The sequence below is a fragment of the Panthera onca genome, chromosome E2, assembly GCF_046562875.1.
Source record: "Panthera onca isolate mPanOnc1 chromosome E2, mPanOnc1 haplotype 2, whole genome shotgun sequence".
In the NCBI taxonomy this organism is placed as follows: Eukaryota; Metazoa; Chordata; class Mammalia; order Carnivora; family Felidae; genus Panthera; species Panthera onca.
This window is the reverse complement of record NC_138353.1, coordinates 42,756,221-42,772,564: the sequence shown is the minus strand read 5'-3', so window position 1 is coordinate 42,772,564 and position 16,344 is coordinate 42,756,221. Positions and strand designations below refer to the sequence as shown.

The following is a 16,344-nucleotide window of genomic DNA, read 5'->3' as shown; positions in this document are numbered from 1 at the left end:
GGTGGAATTCTGTCCCCCAAGGGATATTTAACAACATCAAATGGAGACATTTAAAAATTATATATGTTTTTTTAATTTAATTTTATTATTATTTTTTAATTTACATCCAAGTTAGTTAGCATATAGTGCAACAATGATTTCAGGGGTAGATTCCGTAATTCCCTTTACCCATTTAACCCATCCCCCCTCCCACAACCCCTCCAGTAACCCTCTGTTTGTTCTCCATATTTAAGAGTCTCTTATGTTTTGTCCCCCTCCCTGTTTTTATATTAGTTTTGCTTCCCTTCCTTTCCCTTGTGTTCATCTGTTCTGTGTCTTAAAGTCCTCATATGAGTGAAGTCATATCATATTTGTCTTTCTCTGACTAATTTCTCTTAGCACAACACCCTCTAGTTCCATCTACATAGTTACAAATGGCAAGATTTCATTCTTTTTGATTGCCGAGTAATACTCCATTGTGGGTATATCTATATATATAGATACACACACACACACACACACACACACACACACACACACACACATACCACATTTTCTTTATCCATGCATCCATCAGTGGACATTTGGGCTCTTCCCATACTTTGGCTATTGTTGATAGTGCTGCTATAAACATTGGGGTGCACGTGCCCCTTTGAAAGAGCATACCTGTGTCCCTTGGATAAATACCTAGTAGTGCAATTGCTGCATCGTAGGGTAGTTCTATTTTTAATTTTTTGAGGAACCTTCATACTGTTTTCCAGAGTGGCTGCCTCAGTTTGCATTCCCACCAGTAGGGCACAAGAGATCCTCTTTCTCTGCATCCTCGCCAACATCTGTTGTTGCCTGAGTTGTTAATGTTAGCCATTCTGACAGGTGTGAAATGGTATCTTACTGTGGTTTTAATTTGGTTTCCCCGATGATGAGTGATGTTGAGCATTTTTTCATGTGTTGGTTGGCCATCTGGATGTCTTCCTGGGAGAAGTGTCTATTTGTGTATTTTGCCCATTTCTTCACTGGATTATTTGTTTTTTTGGGTATTGAGCTGGATAAATTCTTTATAGATTTTGGATACTAACCCTTTATCTGATATGTTGTTTGTGAATATCTTCTCCCGTTCCGTCGGTTGCTTTTAGTTTTGCTGATTGTTTCCTTCACTGTGCAGAAGATTTTTATTTTGATGAGGTCCCTATAGCTCATTTTTGCTTTTGATTCCCTTGGCTCTGGAGACGTGTTGAGTAAGAAGTTGCTATGGCCAGGGGTCGCCTGGGTGGCTCAGCTGGTTAAGCATCCGACTTTGGCTCAGGTCATGATCTCACAGTTTGTGAGTTCAAGCCCCACATCAGGCTCTCTGCTGACAGCCTTGAGCCTGGATGGAGCCTGCTTCAGATTCTGTGTCTCCCTCTCTCTCTCTACCCTTCACCTGCTCACACTCTGTCTCTCTCTCTCCCTGAAAAATAAATAAACATTAAAAAAAAAAAGTCACTGCGGCCAAGATCAAAGAGGTTTTTGCCTGCTTTCTTCTTGAGGATTTTGATGGCTTCCTGTCTTACATTTAGGTCTTTCATCCATTTTGAGTTTATTTTTATGTATGGTGTAAGAAAGTGGGCCAGTTTCATTTTTCTGCATGTCGGCGTCCAGTTTCCCAGCACCATTTGCTGAAGATACTGTCTTTACTCCACTGAATATTCTTTCCTGCTTTGTCAAAGATTAGTTAGCCATACGTTTGTGGGTTCATTTCTGGGTTCTCTATTCTGTTCCATTGATCTGAGTGTCTGTTCTTGTGCCAGTACCATGCTGTCTTGATGATTACAGCTTTGTAATACAGCTTGAAGTCCGGGATTGTGATGCCTCCTGATTTGGTTTTCTTTTTCAAGATTGCTTTGGCTACTCGGGGTCTTTTCTGGTTCCATACAAATTTTAGGGTTGTATGTTCTACTCTGGAAGAACGCTGGTGTTATTTTGATAGGAATAAATTATATTTTTTATTGAGAGAAAATTAACATAACATAAACTTCACCCTTTTAACCATTTTCAAGTGTACAGTCCAGTGTGCTTTCATATATTCTTGACGTGATGCAACTGTCAATACCACCTAATTCCAAACCATTTTCTCAGACCGTTCTGCGCGTTCCAACTGAGAGGGTGCTGTGCTCCTGACACCTAGTGGGCAGGAGCTGGAAGTGCTGCTAAACTCCCAGGAGAATTATCTGGCTCTAAGTGTCACCATTATACACAATTACAGTGCCATTATCACATCTAAGCAAATCAAAAGAAATTGAGTATTGTCATCCCCACTGGTCTCAAGGGTGTCTTTTTAGCATGTTTGTGTTAGTTCAGGAGGTAAGCTTCACACACTGCATTTGGTTGTTAGGTCTTTTTTTAGTTTATTAATATAAAAAATATTCTCTGTCCCACACTCAGTCTTTTTTGTTTGATTACTTTTCATAGGAGTTCAGGCTGGTTTTACAGCAACATAGTTTGGATTTATCAGATTGTTTCTTCAAGATTAGATTCATGTTAAATATTTTTGGCAAGAATACGACATTGGTGATTATTGTATCACATCAGGGGGTCCATAATTTGAGGTTGTGGCACTATTTGTGATGTTGAAATTGGATGGTAATGTAGTTGAGAAGAGAGAAGCAAAGTGCTGCCTCCCACATCCTGACCAGCCAAGTGTGGCACCCAGGTAGCCACGCTGGTTGGCTTACCCTTCCTGAAAAATAGAGATAGCCTGGGGAGGATTCTGTCACCCCAGGGGTGACAGAATCCTCCCTTCTCCTTGCTGTTCCACCTTCCGGAGTTAAGGGGAAGACCCCAGCAGCTGGGGGTTCCCTCTGCCAATCCCAGGGAATAGGCCCCAGCCCAGGATGGCTGGGAGGACTTGGAAGGATTCTTGGGACTCCTTCAGCTGTTCCTTAGTTTCCAGGAAGAAGAAACTGCAGGGCACAAGTGGGCTGAGTACCTCGAGCCTGGAACCAGGAAGTGAGTATCTCAAGTGAGGCTAGAGGCTGATTGTGGTCAAGGGCTTGTAAGGCTGGAAACTGCAGGGCCTGTATGCAAAAGCTGTGCTAGATAGAAGTCACTCCCTATTTTCATCCTTTTTGGAAGTTCCCTCTACCTTTAGAAACAACTTCTAAATACTGTCTTCTCCAGGAAACCCACCAGGACTGCAGAAAGAAGGAATTGCTCCTTTTCGCGAAGCCCTTCAGGCTAGAACCACAATGGCAAAGGTTCTATCCAATTACACTGGAAGTGGTATGATGAGGAAAGCAAAGGCAGGAGAAATGTAGCTTAAATGAAATCCTTACAGCTGGCAGCCCACTGATAGATACCTGAAATTGCAGAGCATGACCTTCAAGGAACTCATGGCTGCCTTAGTGCCTTAGTGGGTTTTTTTGTTTGTTTTTTAAGGTTTTATTTTTGAAAGAGAGCATGCTAGCCGAGGAGGGGCAGAGAGAGAGGGACACAGAGGATCTGAAGCAGGCTCCTTGCTGACAGCACAAAGGCCAATGTAGGGCTTGAACTCACAAGCCATGAGATCACGACCTGAGCTGAACAACTGAGTCACCCAGACGCCCCAATGTTTATGTTTTATTAAAAACTAAAAGTAACCTTATCTTAACAACAGCTAGCCCCTCAAGGTCCTGAAAACCTTGCTTCCTTATTCCTTAGAGACTTATGCTATCCCTAACCCCCACTAATTAAATAGTATATAATTAGTCACTCCTCACAATCACAGTGCAGCTCTTTATGTCCATGGGTCCTGTCTCCACGCTATAATAAAATCACCTTTTTGCACCAAAAACATCTCAAGAATTCTTTCTTAGCTGTTCGCTCCAAACCCAAAACTTCCAAATTTCATAATTTCTTCAGGAACACGACAACTTGCATTAAGCTGAAGCTCCGGGCTTGCATATCTGCCTGGTGTCGATGACTTCCCCTTGCAGACCAAGCCCGCACTCCACATTTCCCCAGTACCTGAGTCCAAGTGTGGCTTTTAGTCTCCTCCTGTACCTTGCCAATGTTGAAATAGAGAACTGATTTTCTATACCTGTGTTTTTGAAAAAAAGGGTGACAATAAAAGAGAGGTCTAGGAGCCATTGCTTCAGGGAAAATGGGAGGAGGCATATTTTTTTTGTGGAATTGAAGAAATTCCACAAAGCATTGTGTGCTTGTAACGTGATTAAAGTGAATCTGTGTTAAAAACAAAATTGACCCCAAGTGTCATTGTGTCTTAGCATCATGGCTGGGGGGCACTGGAATGTCAGACACCACTTGGCTCTGCCACTTACAAGCATGTGACCTCAGATAAGACTGTGACAATACTCAGATGCCTCTGCAACTTAAACCTCTCTCAACTCCTTGAATATCGAATATCGCCCAATTGCTATCCTGCCAACAAAGCACCCTAAGTACATGACTTTCAAGGCTATGCTGAGGAAGAACGAGATTCCACACCAAAAGTCATTTTTTTTCTGGGCTGGGAATTTGCCCAAAGTCAACACCTGCCTAAACCAAAAGCCAAACCTGGCTCCCAAGGGTAGATATTTGACCCTGACTTTGGCAGAAGGTGCTGGCTCATGTGACCCACTCTATCCTCAGGGCCTCTCCAGGGGCAAGGCCTCCGGAGATCAGAACTTCTGTGGAAGTCACAAGCTGACCTTGGGGATGCTCAGGGCCTGTAAGGGTTCAGCAAAGGTCAAAGGAAGATAAGAAGAACTCACCGTGAGTGCTCCAGCCACAGCCTTCAGCACTAGATGCCAGCAGGACTTCCAGAGCCAGGACCAGGGAATTCTGGAACAAAGGTGACTCTCTCCTGTAGGATGTGATTGAGGAAGCAAGAGGCCTCAGAGACTCCTGAAAAGCCAGTTTGGGTCCACAGGGGAAACAAGTCTTAGAATGAAGCATTTGCCACCAAAAATGTGGACACGGGATACAAAGAAAATGAAGATATCAGTTTGGGAATGTGTTTAGCTGCAAGTAAGAGAACCTAAGAATAGCTTAAACAAATATTTGTTTCATGTTTGTCTCATGCAAGAAAATGTCAGGAGGTGGGCAGACCAGGGTTGGTATAATTGGTTTACATTTCCAGGAAGGCATGGTCTACTTTTCTCGCCTGCCATCCTTAGCAACTTAGTCCGTTCTCAAAATTGCTGTCTTATGGTCACGAGTTGGCTGCTACAGTTCTAAGTATTATATTCACATTCTGGGCAGGAAGTCGAAAGGAAAAGAAGCAGAAAAGGGAGACACTTCTGCTGGGGAAGCAAAACTTTCCCAGAAGCCCTTAACATAAGTTTCATGGGTCACACTGTGTCCCAGGGACACCGTGAACACTTAGGGAATCTGAGGAAGTTAGTCTGTTTAACTAGGCACTGCCCCAAACAAAACTGGGCTTCTTTTGGGAGGAAAGGAGAATAGCTATTAGGAAGGCAACCAGCTGAGTCGGCCATACCAAGTCCTTATATAACCAAGAGGTCTGGTATCAAACCTCACCTGAAACCAGCCTCCTGGATTTTTTCAATTATATGAGCCAATACATTATTTTTATAATTTAAGACAATTTGAAACAAGCTTTCTGTTCATTACTACTGATATCTCACTGGTACTGTCTGTTTTCTCCCCCCTTTCACTATTTTTATTTTGTACCATAAACAACACCTGCTTTTCTTCACATTTATATAAATTTTCAGAAATCACTGCCTTTTCTCCTGGAGAAATAACCTACAGACAAAAAAGAAGTACAACATTGTGAAACTATGCAAATCCTTCAAGTCCACATCGTGAAGATAACCCCTAGAAACAGGGAAGAAGAAAATTGTCACAAGAGACGACACAAGCACATAAAAGGATAGCAAGCTGGAGAAGCATCTGTGTTCAATGCCACTGACCCAGACAGCAGGTACCCTTTTTCTCCTGGCAACCACGGCCACCACCTCAAAAAGATGATCTTTGGTCTATGGTCTGAAGCACTTTTTCAAATGACATAAGAGTTGCTTTGAGGAGAGGTGCAATGAGAAATGTTCAAGAATGAATAAGAATTGGGGCGCCCAGGTGGCTCATTCGGTTGAGCATCTGACTTCAGCTCAAATCATGAACTCGAGGTTCATGGGTTTGAGCCCTGCATCAGGTTCTGTGTCTTCCTCTCTCTCTGCCCCTCCCCCACTTGCACTCTGTCTCTCTCTCTCACAAAAAGAAATAAACATTAAATTTTTTTTAAGAGAAAGAATAAGGATCCTGTAAAGTCTAAAGTCAGGGAATATCCCCTAGTGAAAAGGACACCTGTGTAACTACCCCCAGACAAAGACACAACACATTTCCAGCACTGCAGGTATCTTCCTCATTCCTCTCCTTTGGTCGAAAATACTCCCAGAATTAACCACTGTTCAGAGTTCTGTCACCACTTTTACAGTTTTGCCTGGTTTAGAACGTCATATAAATGGAATCATAACCACATTCTCTCCTCTGTGGCTGGTGTCTTTCATCCAATATTACATCTGGGAGATTCATCCTTGTTATGTACAGCAGCTCATTCTCTTTTTATTGCTGTGCAATTTTCCTCTGTATGAATATACCATTATCTATCTTCCTGGTGTTGGATATTTGGATTGTTTCCAGTTTTTAGGTATCATGAATAAAGTTGCCGAGAACATTCTATACATGCATTTTAGTAGAAATCACAGTCAGTTTTCCTGGGTTTGTACCAAAGAGTGAACTTGCTGGGTCATAGATCAGGTGTAGTAGTTATAGGAAACACTGCAGTTTTCCAGCTTACCTCTTACCAGTTCTAGTTACTGCATATCCTCACCAACATTTAGTTTTGTCATTGTCTTAAGTTTTAGCCAATATAATTAGTGTATAATATCTCGTTGTTGTTTTATTTTTTAATCTTTTAAAAAATGTTTATTTATATTTGAGAGAGAGAGCAAGCAAGCAGGGGAGGGGCAGGGAGAGAGAGAGAGAAAGAGAGAGAGAATCCCATGCAGGTTCCACACTGTCAGCACAGAGCCTCAAACTCATGAAACCGTGAGATCATGACCTGAGCCGAAACTGAGTCAGACGCTTAACCGGCTGAACCATCCAGGTGCCCCTTAAATATCTTTAATTAATAACCAGAAGTTCTTAATTTTATTTTAAAATTTATTTATTTTCAGAGAGAGAGAGAGAGCGAGTGACTGGGGAAGGGCAGAGAGAAAGGGAGAGAGAGGATCCCAAGCAGGCTCTGTGCCATCAGCACAGAGCCCAATGTGGGGCTCAAACTCATGAACAGTGAGATTATGACCTGAGCCAAAACCAAGAGTCAGATGCTTAACAGGCTGAGTCACCCAGGAGCCCCCAGAAGTTCTTCATTAAAATTAATGAAGTCTAATTTATTAACCTTTGATGTTTAGAGCTTTCTGTGTCTTGTTTTTTTTTAAATATTTTATTTTTCTTAAGTAGGCTCCCACATCCAACATGGGGCTTGAACTCATGACCCCAAGTTCAAGAGTTGCATATTCTACCAACTGAGCCAGCCAGGCACCCACTTTGTGTCTTATTTAAGAAATCTTTGCCTACTTCAAGGTTATGAAAATAGTCTATGTTTTCTCTAGAAGTTTTACTGGTTTACCTTCACAATATGCTTATGATCCATCTCAAATTAATTTTTGTGAAGGCTTCAAGGTACAGGTAAAACAGTCACTTGCCCCAACACCATTTATTGGAACTATCTACCACTTTAGTAAGTTTGCATAATTTATTTTCAACCATTCTTCTTTTATTTTTTTTAAATTTTGTTTAATGTTTATTCATTTGTTTTTTTTTTTAATTTTTTTTTTAACATTTTTATTTATTTTTGAGACAGAGAGAGACAGAGCATGAACGGGGGAGGGTCAGAGAGAGAGGGAGACACAGAATCTGAAACAGGCTCCAGGCTCTGAGCGGTCAGCACAGAGCCTAACGCGGGGCTCGAACTCACGGACCGCGAGATCATGACCTGAGCCGAAGTTGGACGCTTAACCGACTGAGCCACCCAGGCGCCCCTATTCATTTGTTTAGAGAGAGAGAGAGCAAGTGGGGGAGGGGCAGAGAGAGAGGAAGACACAGAATCCAAAGCAGGCTCCAGGCTCTGAGCTGTCAGCACAGAGCTCGATGTGGGGCTCACACCCACAAACCACAAGATCATGACATGAGCTGAAGTTGGATGCTTAACTGACTGAGCCACCCAGGCGCCCCATCATTCTTCTTTTCTAATATATGCACTTACACATATGCATCTAATATATACACTTACAAATATGCATTGTTCTATGTGCATCCCAGAGGTTTTGACATATCGTATTTCATCATTCAGTTTGAAACATTTTCTAGTTTCCCTTGTGATTTCTTTGATTCATAGATTTAGAAATGTGTCCAAGAGCATAAGAACACTCAGCACAGCTCTGGCACCCAACTGAGCCCACAGCCTCATGGGGGCTGAGCTGAGCGTGGGTGGAGCAGCTGCTTGTTTTTGTCTGTGCAGCTCCTGGGAGCCCTGTGGGTGGGTGAACCGTTTCCACTGTCAAGAAGTGTGTGGGGAGACACATAGGGCAGCATGTCTGATAAACTCTTGGATGCAGCGCGTGCACGCGTGCGCACACACACACACACACACACACACACACACCCCATTCTTCTTCAGCTCTAAAATATGCCCTGGGCCATGCAAGGAAGAATGGAAAACAGGCCAGCCTCTTCTTAGCTAAATGATCAAAACTTAAGTCACTTAACCTGTAAGCCTGTTTCCTAATCTATTAAAATGGGGAGAATGTGTATTTCAATGTTCTGCTGAGAGTTAAATGTATGGGATGGGAGTTCTGCTGTGGGGCATTGGATAAACTTAAAGCAGGTAAAGGGATAAGGTAGGGAGGAAAATTTGCTTCTATGCCAGATCCTGACACAAAGTTTGGCTTTGGCCAGAGTTGGGGAGGAGGACCTCTACCTAGGACTTAGTGGACACAGTTTACTAGGGCCTACAGGGACAAAATTGGGATGTGGCCAGGGGCTGCTGGTGGAGGGGCACCCTGTGAGCTCCTTCTCCCACACTGGGCTTGGGCTTGGTGCCTGGGTAAGAGCTGTGCTCCAGGGGTTTAAGCTGCAAGGTTATCTTTCCATCCAATGTCCCCAGATGACTATTTCTCTCCAGAACTCAACCCCCTCCCAGCTCTATACCTCCACCTCCCAGGTCTTCTTTGCAGCTGGAGGCAGAAAGGATGGAAAGGGGTAACAGCAGAAAGGAAGGGGTCCAGGAAGCCTGGGAGCCACTGCAGCTCTCAACTGCTTTCTCCAGCTGAACCTGGGCTCTCACCCTGAATCTGTCAAGCCAGGTACCAGCTCACCCCATACCCAGTGCCCTAGGCAGCATCTCCATGCCTATGACCAGAATTCCTGCAGTCTCTGTTCTTAGCTGCACAGAACTCTAATGGCAGAGATGAGCATGTTGGAGAGCTCTTGGAGCTTTAGCAGAAAGAGTTAATTCCTAGGATAAGAGTCATTTCTAGGTAGCCCAGTGGCTCCTGTTGTGAAAACACCTTTGTTCCCGGGGCTTTAGCTGAACCATTGAATATCCTCAGGGAGTTGGGTTGCTCCCTTCTATGGGGATAGATTAGAAACAATGCAGGGGATGTCTTGGGTGCCTTCTCCCCAGCCCAACAGTGCCATGCTTCTGCAAAGGGTTGGTGGGGACTCAAATTGCACTTACCCAGAGATCCTGTAATATTCAGGGGTTGTCTCATTACCCGGAATGGAACAAGCTCCTCACCACTTTGTGTGGGTTTCCTGTGAGTGTGGAGGCTGCCATCTACCTGTTTGGACATGTTGACAGTGAGGAATCACCCTGAGGCAGAATGTAGAGTGCTGCAACACCTCCAAAACAGAATATTTCACACTGAAAAGCAGGACCTGGCAGGCAGGAGGAAGGACTGGCTACCTCTCCAGGCATCTGGGAGTGAACACTGTGGGTTGTAGATGTCTTAAGAGAGGACTGGGGTTGGAGTTTAAGGTGGTCTTTGCCATACCAGAGGGGCCTAAGCATCCAGACTGTAAGCCACATTCTATGAACCAGACTGGCTGGGCTTATTTGTCTATGGCACCCCTGGGTCTTTGTGGAATTTCATCTAAACACCCCACCCACAGCTCAGTTGTTCTGAAGACTCCAATAAAGGGCCCATTTCTAGCACTGAAGGGGAGGACTGTAGGAGGAGAGGGACAGAGGGTTAGAGCAAGGCCGGAGGGGAAGGGGTATCTCTGGGCCTGAGTCCCCTTATAGTCTGTCCACCAGCTGTCCCTGCACCTTGCTCTCCTCTCCCTTGGCGAGGCTCCAGCCTACGCTTTCACTGGCAACAGGAAAGCCCACAAAGCCTGTCTGATCCCAGAATCAGGAGCTTCAGTTCACCACAGCCTCTGACCTAGCCTTTAAGTCTAAAAGCCTTGTCATATGCCTTTCATGTAGCATGCACTCAATAAATAATTCTTGAATGAATGGGAGAATGGCAAGTGCTAGCATTCAGCATTCCATGCAGCAAACATGACTCTCCTCTAGGAGCTCCTGATTATGGTGGGACCCCCTCCAGCTGAGGGCTCAAGACACCAGCACCAGCCTGAAAAAACCCCCATCCATCCTCATTCCCCTCCCAGGATAAGATGCCTCCAGGCAACTTCTGCCTTTTGGAAGTCCTGCAGGATCTGGTTTCCAGAAAAGTTGGATTGAGAGACCCAGTGGGTGCTCTGCTGCCCCCTGCTGGAAAAAGTAGGACAGTGCCCTTGGAGGTGAGGACTACCTTACAGGAGGAAAAAGAGGAAAGGCAGGGTTCAAGTCCCCCTCCTTGTCCTTAAACGTGGACTCTGGCACATAGCAACCACATTCCCCTCTTTCTCCTCCCTGAAGACAGGTCTCCTATGTTTGGTCCCCAGCCTCACCAAGCAGGCTTTGCATCCCACCAGGTCTCCCAAATTCACCACCTAGAACATTTCTGAAGGACTTTTTGTCAACAAGCATTGTTCTGGGAACATCAGGCCGGTTCCTGACAAATAAAATCACCCACACAGTGTTTATAGTTATTAACAAATGAAATGGGCTCCCAAGGGGCATTTTACAGACTATTGATGTAGGCAACTGTGCTCATCAGAAGGAAAGATAAATGTAAGGATGGACAAAGCCAAGGAAAATAGAAAATAGGAGAAAGGCAGAAATTTAGTTGTAACAAAATCTGATAAATCAAGCCAAAGATTGGTAATTTGCAAAAACAAATAAAATTTGATAAGACAATGGAAATTTCACTTTAGATATAGGTATAGATATATACAAAGAGCTATGACAAGAAACCCACAGAATTGTTTTGGGTCAATTCAGTGGTGGTCGGAGGGGGCCAGGTGACAGTGTTGGAAGGCATGAAGGCAGTGTGGGAAAGATATAAACCAATGTTGATCTCCTCCTCTGGATTCCAATTGTGTGGCACAGGGTTGCTAGGCTCCTGTGGCTATGGTCTGAGCCTGTGTGCACTCACAGTAGTAGTACAATGTAGAGGTGGCTATAGATGGCTGCTGACTCACTCACTGATTGAATCAACTCTGGGATTCAGCTGGCTCCCTGACCCCAGGGGAGAGTCTACTGACTGCTTATCAGTCTGGGGTTCATCAGGCCAGAGCCAGTCTTGGAGCAAAGCCTGTACCAGTGTTAAGCTGTAGAACTAGGCAGCTTGGTAAACCACGTGCCAGTTATGGGTCCAGGAAACTTATATTGTCCCTTGCCTGGCTCCTTCCTTGATTCTTACTCAAGCTTCATGAATGAGTAAAGTTTCCTGTCCCAGAAAGCCTTCCCTAGCCAACTTCCTGCCCCTCCCTCAGCTGGGGTAGGTGCCTTTCCTGGTCCCACATGCCCCTGGGGCATTCTTCTATCAACAAATTTATCCCACTGGATTTTAAATAATTCCCTTTGTTTTTAATAAAAAAATTTTTTTTAATGTTTATTTATTTTTGAGAGAGACAGAGACAAAGACAGAATGAGAGCAGGGGAGGGGCCGAGAGAGAGGGAGATGCAGAAGGAATCCAAAGCAGGCTCCAGGCTCTGAGCTGTCAGCACAGGGGGGTTCGAATTCACATGAACTGTGAGATCATGACCTGAGCCAAAGTAAGACACTTAACTGACTGAGCCACCCAGGCGCCCCTTTTTTAATTAAAAAAAAAAAAAATTAAAAAAAAATTTTTAAAACGTTTATTTATTTTGAGACAGAGAGAGACAGAGCATGAGCAGGGGAGGGGCAGAGAGAGAGGGAGATACAGAATCTGAAACAGGCTCCAGGCTCTGAGCTGCCAGCACAGAGCCTGACGTGGGGCTCAAACCCACGAACTGTGAGATCATGACCTGAGCCAAAGTGGGATGCTTAACCGAGCCACCCAGGTGCCCCCCCTTTTTTCCTATTCTTAATTTCCTATTCTTAATTTTTTCCTATTCTTAATTAATACACAAGGGTAACAGTAATAGGTTAGCGAAGCCCATGTACTCATCACCCAATTTCAACAAATTACCAACTTGTGAAAAATTTGGTTTCATCTATATTGTATCTTGCTATTTCCCCCTACCTTTGATTATTTCATACATTTTATCAGTAAATAGTTCATTATGTTTCTCTAAAAGATAATAGTACTTTAAAAAATGGTATTGTAACCACAATACCATTATCACAACTAAAAAAATTAACAATTATTCCTTAACATCATCCAATGTCCAATGTTTATAATTCTCTCATCATTCTACTGTGTTTTGATGGTTGTTTTTCTCAACTGTCTCCCCCATTGGACCTGACTAGAGACCTGGGATGCCCTTAGGATTGCTTCAGTCCTTGTCCATCACCGTCCATGTCTTCACCTGCACACATCCAGGTGAAGACAGTCATCGCTCTATAGATGAGCAAAGACACTGAGGGCCTTGGTGGGGTGACCAACCTCCCCCTGTTGCCCCCTGGAACAGGAAGAACTATTCTCAGCATGGATGCTGATCAGGCTCAGGCAAGTGCTCACAGCCCTTACCTCAACTCATCTAGGGCACCTTTCCAAAATCCACATGCAGTCCCTGCTCCCCACCACCAGCTCTTCAGCCACAATCTCCAAGGATGGGGCCAGGGGACAAGGTTTGGGGAATGTGCTTCAGGTATGTTTCATGCGTTGCCCTTCTTGAGCTCCAAGTGGCCCCACCAAGATGGGGGCCTGATCTTGGTGCCTGATACCACTCTGAGAAGAGAAAGCCCTGGGGTAGACGACTGTGCCCAGCTGTAGCCTCTGGGAAATAAAGGTCAATGTCCGTTGCCAGGGAAGCCTCGACACCAGGTCAACTTTATGACAGAGTCACCAAAATAGCCAGTAGCATTGTCAGGGGGAGAAACAGGGTTGGCCCTTTGCTGGATTATCCAGGGACCAGCTCTTCATTGAGGCTTTCCCTCACTTCCTAGCCTTCTCCCTCTGGGCAGTATTATGTGACTCTCCGAGCTCCTAGGACTGTTACCTTGTGTCAACCACAAGTGAGCCCAGTGCCAGTCCGATCCCAGAATAGACATCAGTGCCCATCTGTGAAAGGAGCTGCCACAGCTCCACCATCTGCAGAGGGGTGCCTCCCCATGCAACCAAACCCCAAGAGTGATTGTTGGTGCCGAAGGCCAAAGGCTGTCAGCTGATAATATATGGTTTACACCCGCTGTTGGGAGGACTTCCTCAGGCTTCATCCTGGGCAGAATAGCCTGCGTGAACCCAGATGGCAAACCCCAACAGCCTCTTCATCCTCCTACTGGCCCAGACCAGCTGTTTGTACAGTGAGGCCTTAAAGGTGATTCAGCCTGTACCCCTTTCCCTGATGGGCAAGTGTATGTTAGAGGCCTCCAGAGGGGAGAGGGAAAGCAGAGGCAGGTGGGGTCCTTTGTGTTCTACCATCTTCACAAACGGGCAGTCCTCACCCTGGCCTCATGCTGATGAGACCAGGCGTGGGCACAGGCCTGACAAAGCAGGGCGGAAAGGAACAGCCATTAGCACTAATGAGACAGGCGGCCTGAAAGCTTTTTACTTTGAAGCTGCTCGCCCACCCAGGGAACAGTCCGTTCTGCCTCCTTGGCTTCCAGGAACCCCAGGCGGAAAAGGGTTTGGGAGAAGAAGCAAGAGTGGGGGTCTTGGAGAAGCTTGGAGGGACACGGGGGTGGGGGGGGGGGGAGGACCAGGAATGGAGGCAGGAGGGCCTGGTTTTGGCTAAGTGGACTTCTCCCCTCCTTTTTCCCTCCAAAAAACCCCCAGGGTTTAGGTCTGCACCCCACTCTGGCCACTGGCCCATCACCCTCTTCAATGCCCTTGACCAAAATTCCTGGAAGCAAAGGAAACAACATGCCACACAGGGTCTGAGTGAGCATCTCCGGGGCCACAAATTAAATTAAGTTCTCAGGGCTGCCTGCCTTGTTATTGCTAATGGCTCCAGCCTGTCCAACCTCCCCATCCCTACCCAGGTCCCTGTCCTGCAGAAATTTGGGGGTTCTGGGCACCCTCTCTTGTTCCCAAACTTTGATTAGCACGTGGGGACCTCACCAAAAATTAGAGCTGGGCACCCCTCTTACAGAGCACCCAAAAACCCAGGTGTAGGGAGAGAGGCCTGAGCTATGCCCCCACCTTCATGCCCTGGCTGCAGGCAGCAGTCACGTGTGGGGCCTTCATTAGACCCTGACATATAAGCTGTGGGCTCAGGGTGGCCAGAAACTCTCCAGGCAAGGATCCAGCAAGCAGAGGTAAGTCCTCTGGTTGGGCAGAGACTCCTGCTCTTTGGGAGGTCTCTCTCTGGGGTAGGGCACCTGGAGGGTGCATCAAGGATGAGGAAGGACTAAGTGGTGGGTCTTCCTGATGGTCAGGTCATGCTGACTGCAGTGCTGCTGAGCTGGGCCCTGTTGCTGACACTTCCCCCTATGCAGGAAGCTCAGAGGGGCCTGGCCCCTCTGGAAGGCATCAGAAGGCCTGACCAGGCCCTGTTCCCAGAGCTGCCAGGTCAGTATGGGCAGGGGTGGAGCTGGGTGGAGCCTGGATATCTCTGGCCACAAATTATCCTGCTTGGTATGAGCCCTCCTTCCCCCTTTCCCATCCCAGACCTGGGAGGTGGGTGTTTTGTGCATGGTGGGGGGGGGGGGTGTGCGGGGAGGTGGGCAGGGCTCTGGCCTCACATCATCTATTCCAGGCCTGGGCCGGCAGCCTCCACTGAAACGGACAAGCGCAGAACAGTCCATAGAAGCTCTGCTACAGGAGGCTGAGGCCTTGACAGAGGTAATTGCTCAGGGAAAGGGGTGAGGCCATAGACCTTGGGAGGGGACATCAGGCAAACAATCATCCCCACTCTCCACCTCATGACACCCTCACCTAAGGTGATACTGCAGACCATTCTCTCCATGCTCCACTGCCATCCAGCCTGGACTGAGGTAGGTGAGATCCCTGCACCTGCCTTTGGAGGCCCATGCCTACATTCCTGCTCCCCAACTCCTGTAGGTACTAGATCCGGAGGGCCGCGAGCCACGCTCCCCGCGACGCTGTGTAAGGCTGCAGGAGTCCTGTCTGGGACACCAGGTATCGTGTTGCGACCCATGTGCCACATGCTACTGCCGTTTCTTCAACGCCTTCTGCTATTGCCGCAAGCTGGGTACTGCCACGATCCCCTGCAGCCGTACCTAGCGGGCCGACATGGGGTCGAGGCTGAACAGGGGTAGCGAATAAAGGTTGGGACCAACCCCAAGGCTGTGGCGTTATTTCGAACGTGGCCGTCGGAGGAGGGAGGTCATGGAAGTCACAGCAGGGGTGGGGTTGCCGCCAAGCCAAGAAACCACACACACACACCTACCGCAGGGTCTAGGTTAGCATCATCTGAATCACTTACATGCATGCTTTCATGGTGCCAGGCACAGCTGGGGAGCCAGAAAAGGGCCGGGCTCCAGCCTTCCATAATCTTGTACAATAAATGCGGGTGCAGCGCGCGGTGCACATAGGGGCTGTAACTCCAGGCTGGCCAGTAAGCATTAGGCTCTAGGGTCGGCTTGCAGCTAACTGGACGTGCGACCGCAGCGAAGCCTGCCCTCTCCCCCCGCCGCCAACCGTAGTTCCTTTCGGGATAAGACTGACTCAACAGTCTGGAATATTTCCAAGCATAAGAACCACCGCTCACTCCCATCTTAACTCCTCCTGCCCCTTAGTGTCAGGTCTACCAGACCCTAGAGGGCCCACTAGAAAGCTAGAGGGCCCACTCGAATCCTCGCGGCCACGTGCGCCACCACGCGGCCGGCCTCCGACACTCCAAGCAGGTCAAGCCCCGACGCGAGAGGCAAGCCAACCCTAGCCGCG

General features: G+C 46.8%; 1 protein-coding gene and 1 long non-coding RNA gene across 5 annotated transcripts; one reads left to right on the top strand and one right to left on the bottom strand.

Annotated features, from left to right (window-relative positions):
• Window positions 1-74: 74 nt before the first annotated feature.
• LOC132690267 (uncharacterized) lies at window positions 75-16,305 on the bottom strand. Of its 2 annotated transcripts, none has more exons than XR_014136251.1 (4): window positions 15,884-16,305; window positions 9,698-9,800; window positions 4,707-4,839; window positions 75-2,695 (listed from the first exon to the last, which is right to left on the bottom strand). It is a non-coding gene; the product is annotated as an uncharacterized LOC132690267 (long non-coding RNA). The 2 variants fall into 2 exon arrangements; XR_009615324.3 differs by having other exon boundaries at window positions 4,707-4,798.
• Window positions 12,230-15,873, top strand: AGRP (agouti related neuropeptide). Of its 3 annotated transcripts, none has more exons than XM_060650476.3 (5): window positions 12,230-13,813; window positions 14,657-14,753; window positions 14,874-15,006; window positions 15,194-15,279; window positions 15,499-15,873. In XM_060650476.3, exons 3-5 carry the CDS (start codon window positions 14,877-14,879, stop codon window positions 15,679-15,681), a joined length of 399 nt encoding a protein of 132 aa, XP_060506459.1. In that variant the 5' UTR covers window positions 12,230-13,813; window positions 14,657-14,753; window positions 14,874-14,876; the 3' UTR covers window positions 15,682-15,873. The 3 variants fall into 3 exon arrangements, with proteins under 3 accessions (XP_060506459.1, XP_078295001.1, XP_081647679.1); XM_078438875.2 differs by having other exon boundaries at window positions 14,272-14,753; XM_081791553.1 differs by lacking the exon at window positions 12,230-13,813 and having other exon boundaries at window positions 13,821-14,753.
• Window positions 16,306-16,344: the final 39 nt, after the last annotated feature.

Coding starts and splice junctions, on each gene's coding strand:
- AGRP (XM_060650476.3), top strand. CDS start 14,877: ATGCTGACTGCAGTGCTGCTGAGCTGGGCCCTGTTGCTGACACTTCCC. Junction 15,007..15,193: donor CCTGTTCCCAGAGCTGCCAG/GTCAGTATGGGC, acceptor CATCTATTCCAG/GCCTGGGCCGGCAGCCTCCA. Junction 15,280..15,498: donor AGGCTGAGGCCTTGACAGAG/GTAATTGCTCAG, acceptor CAACTCCTGTAG/GTACTAGATCCGGAGGGCCG.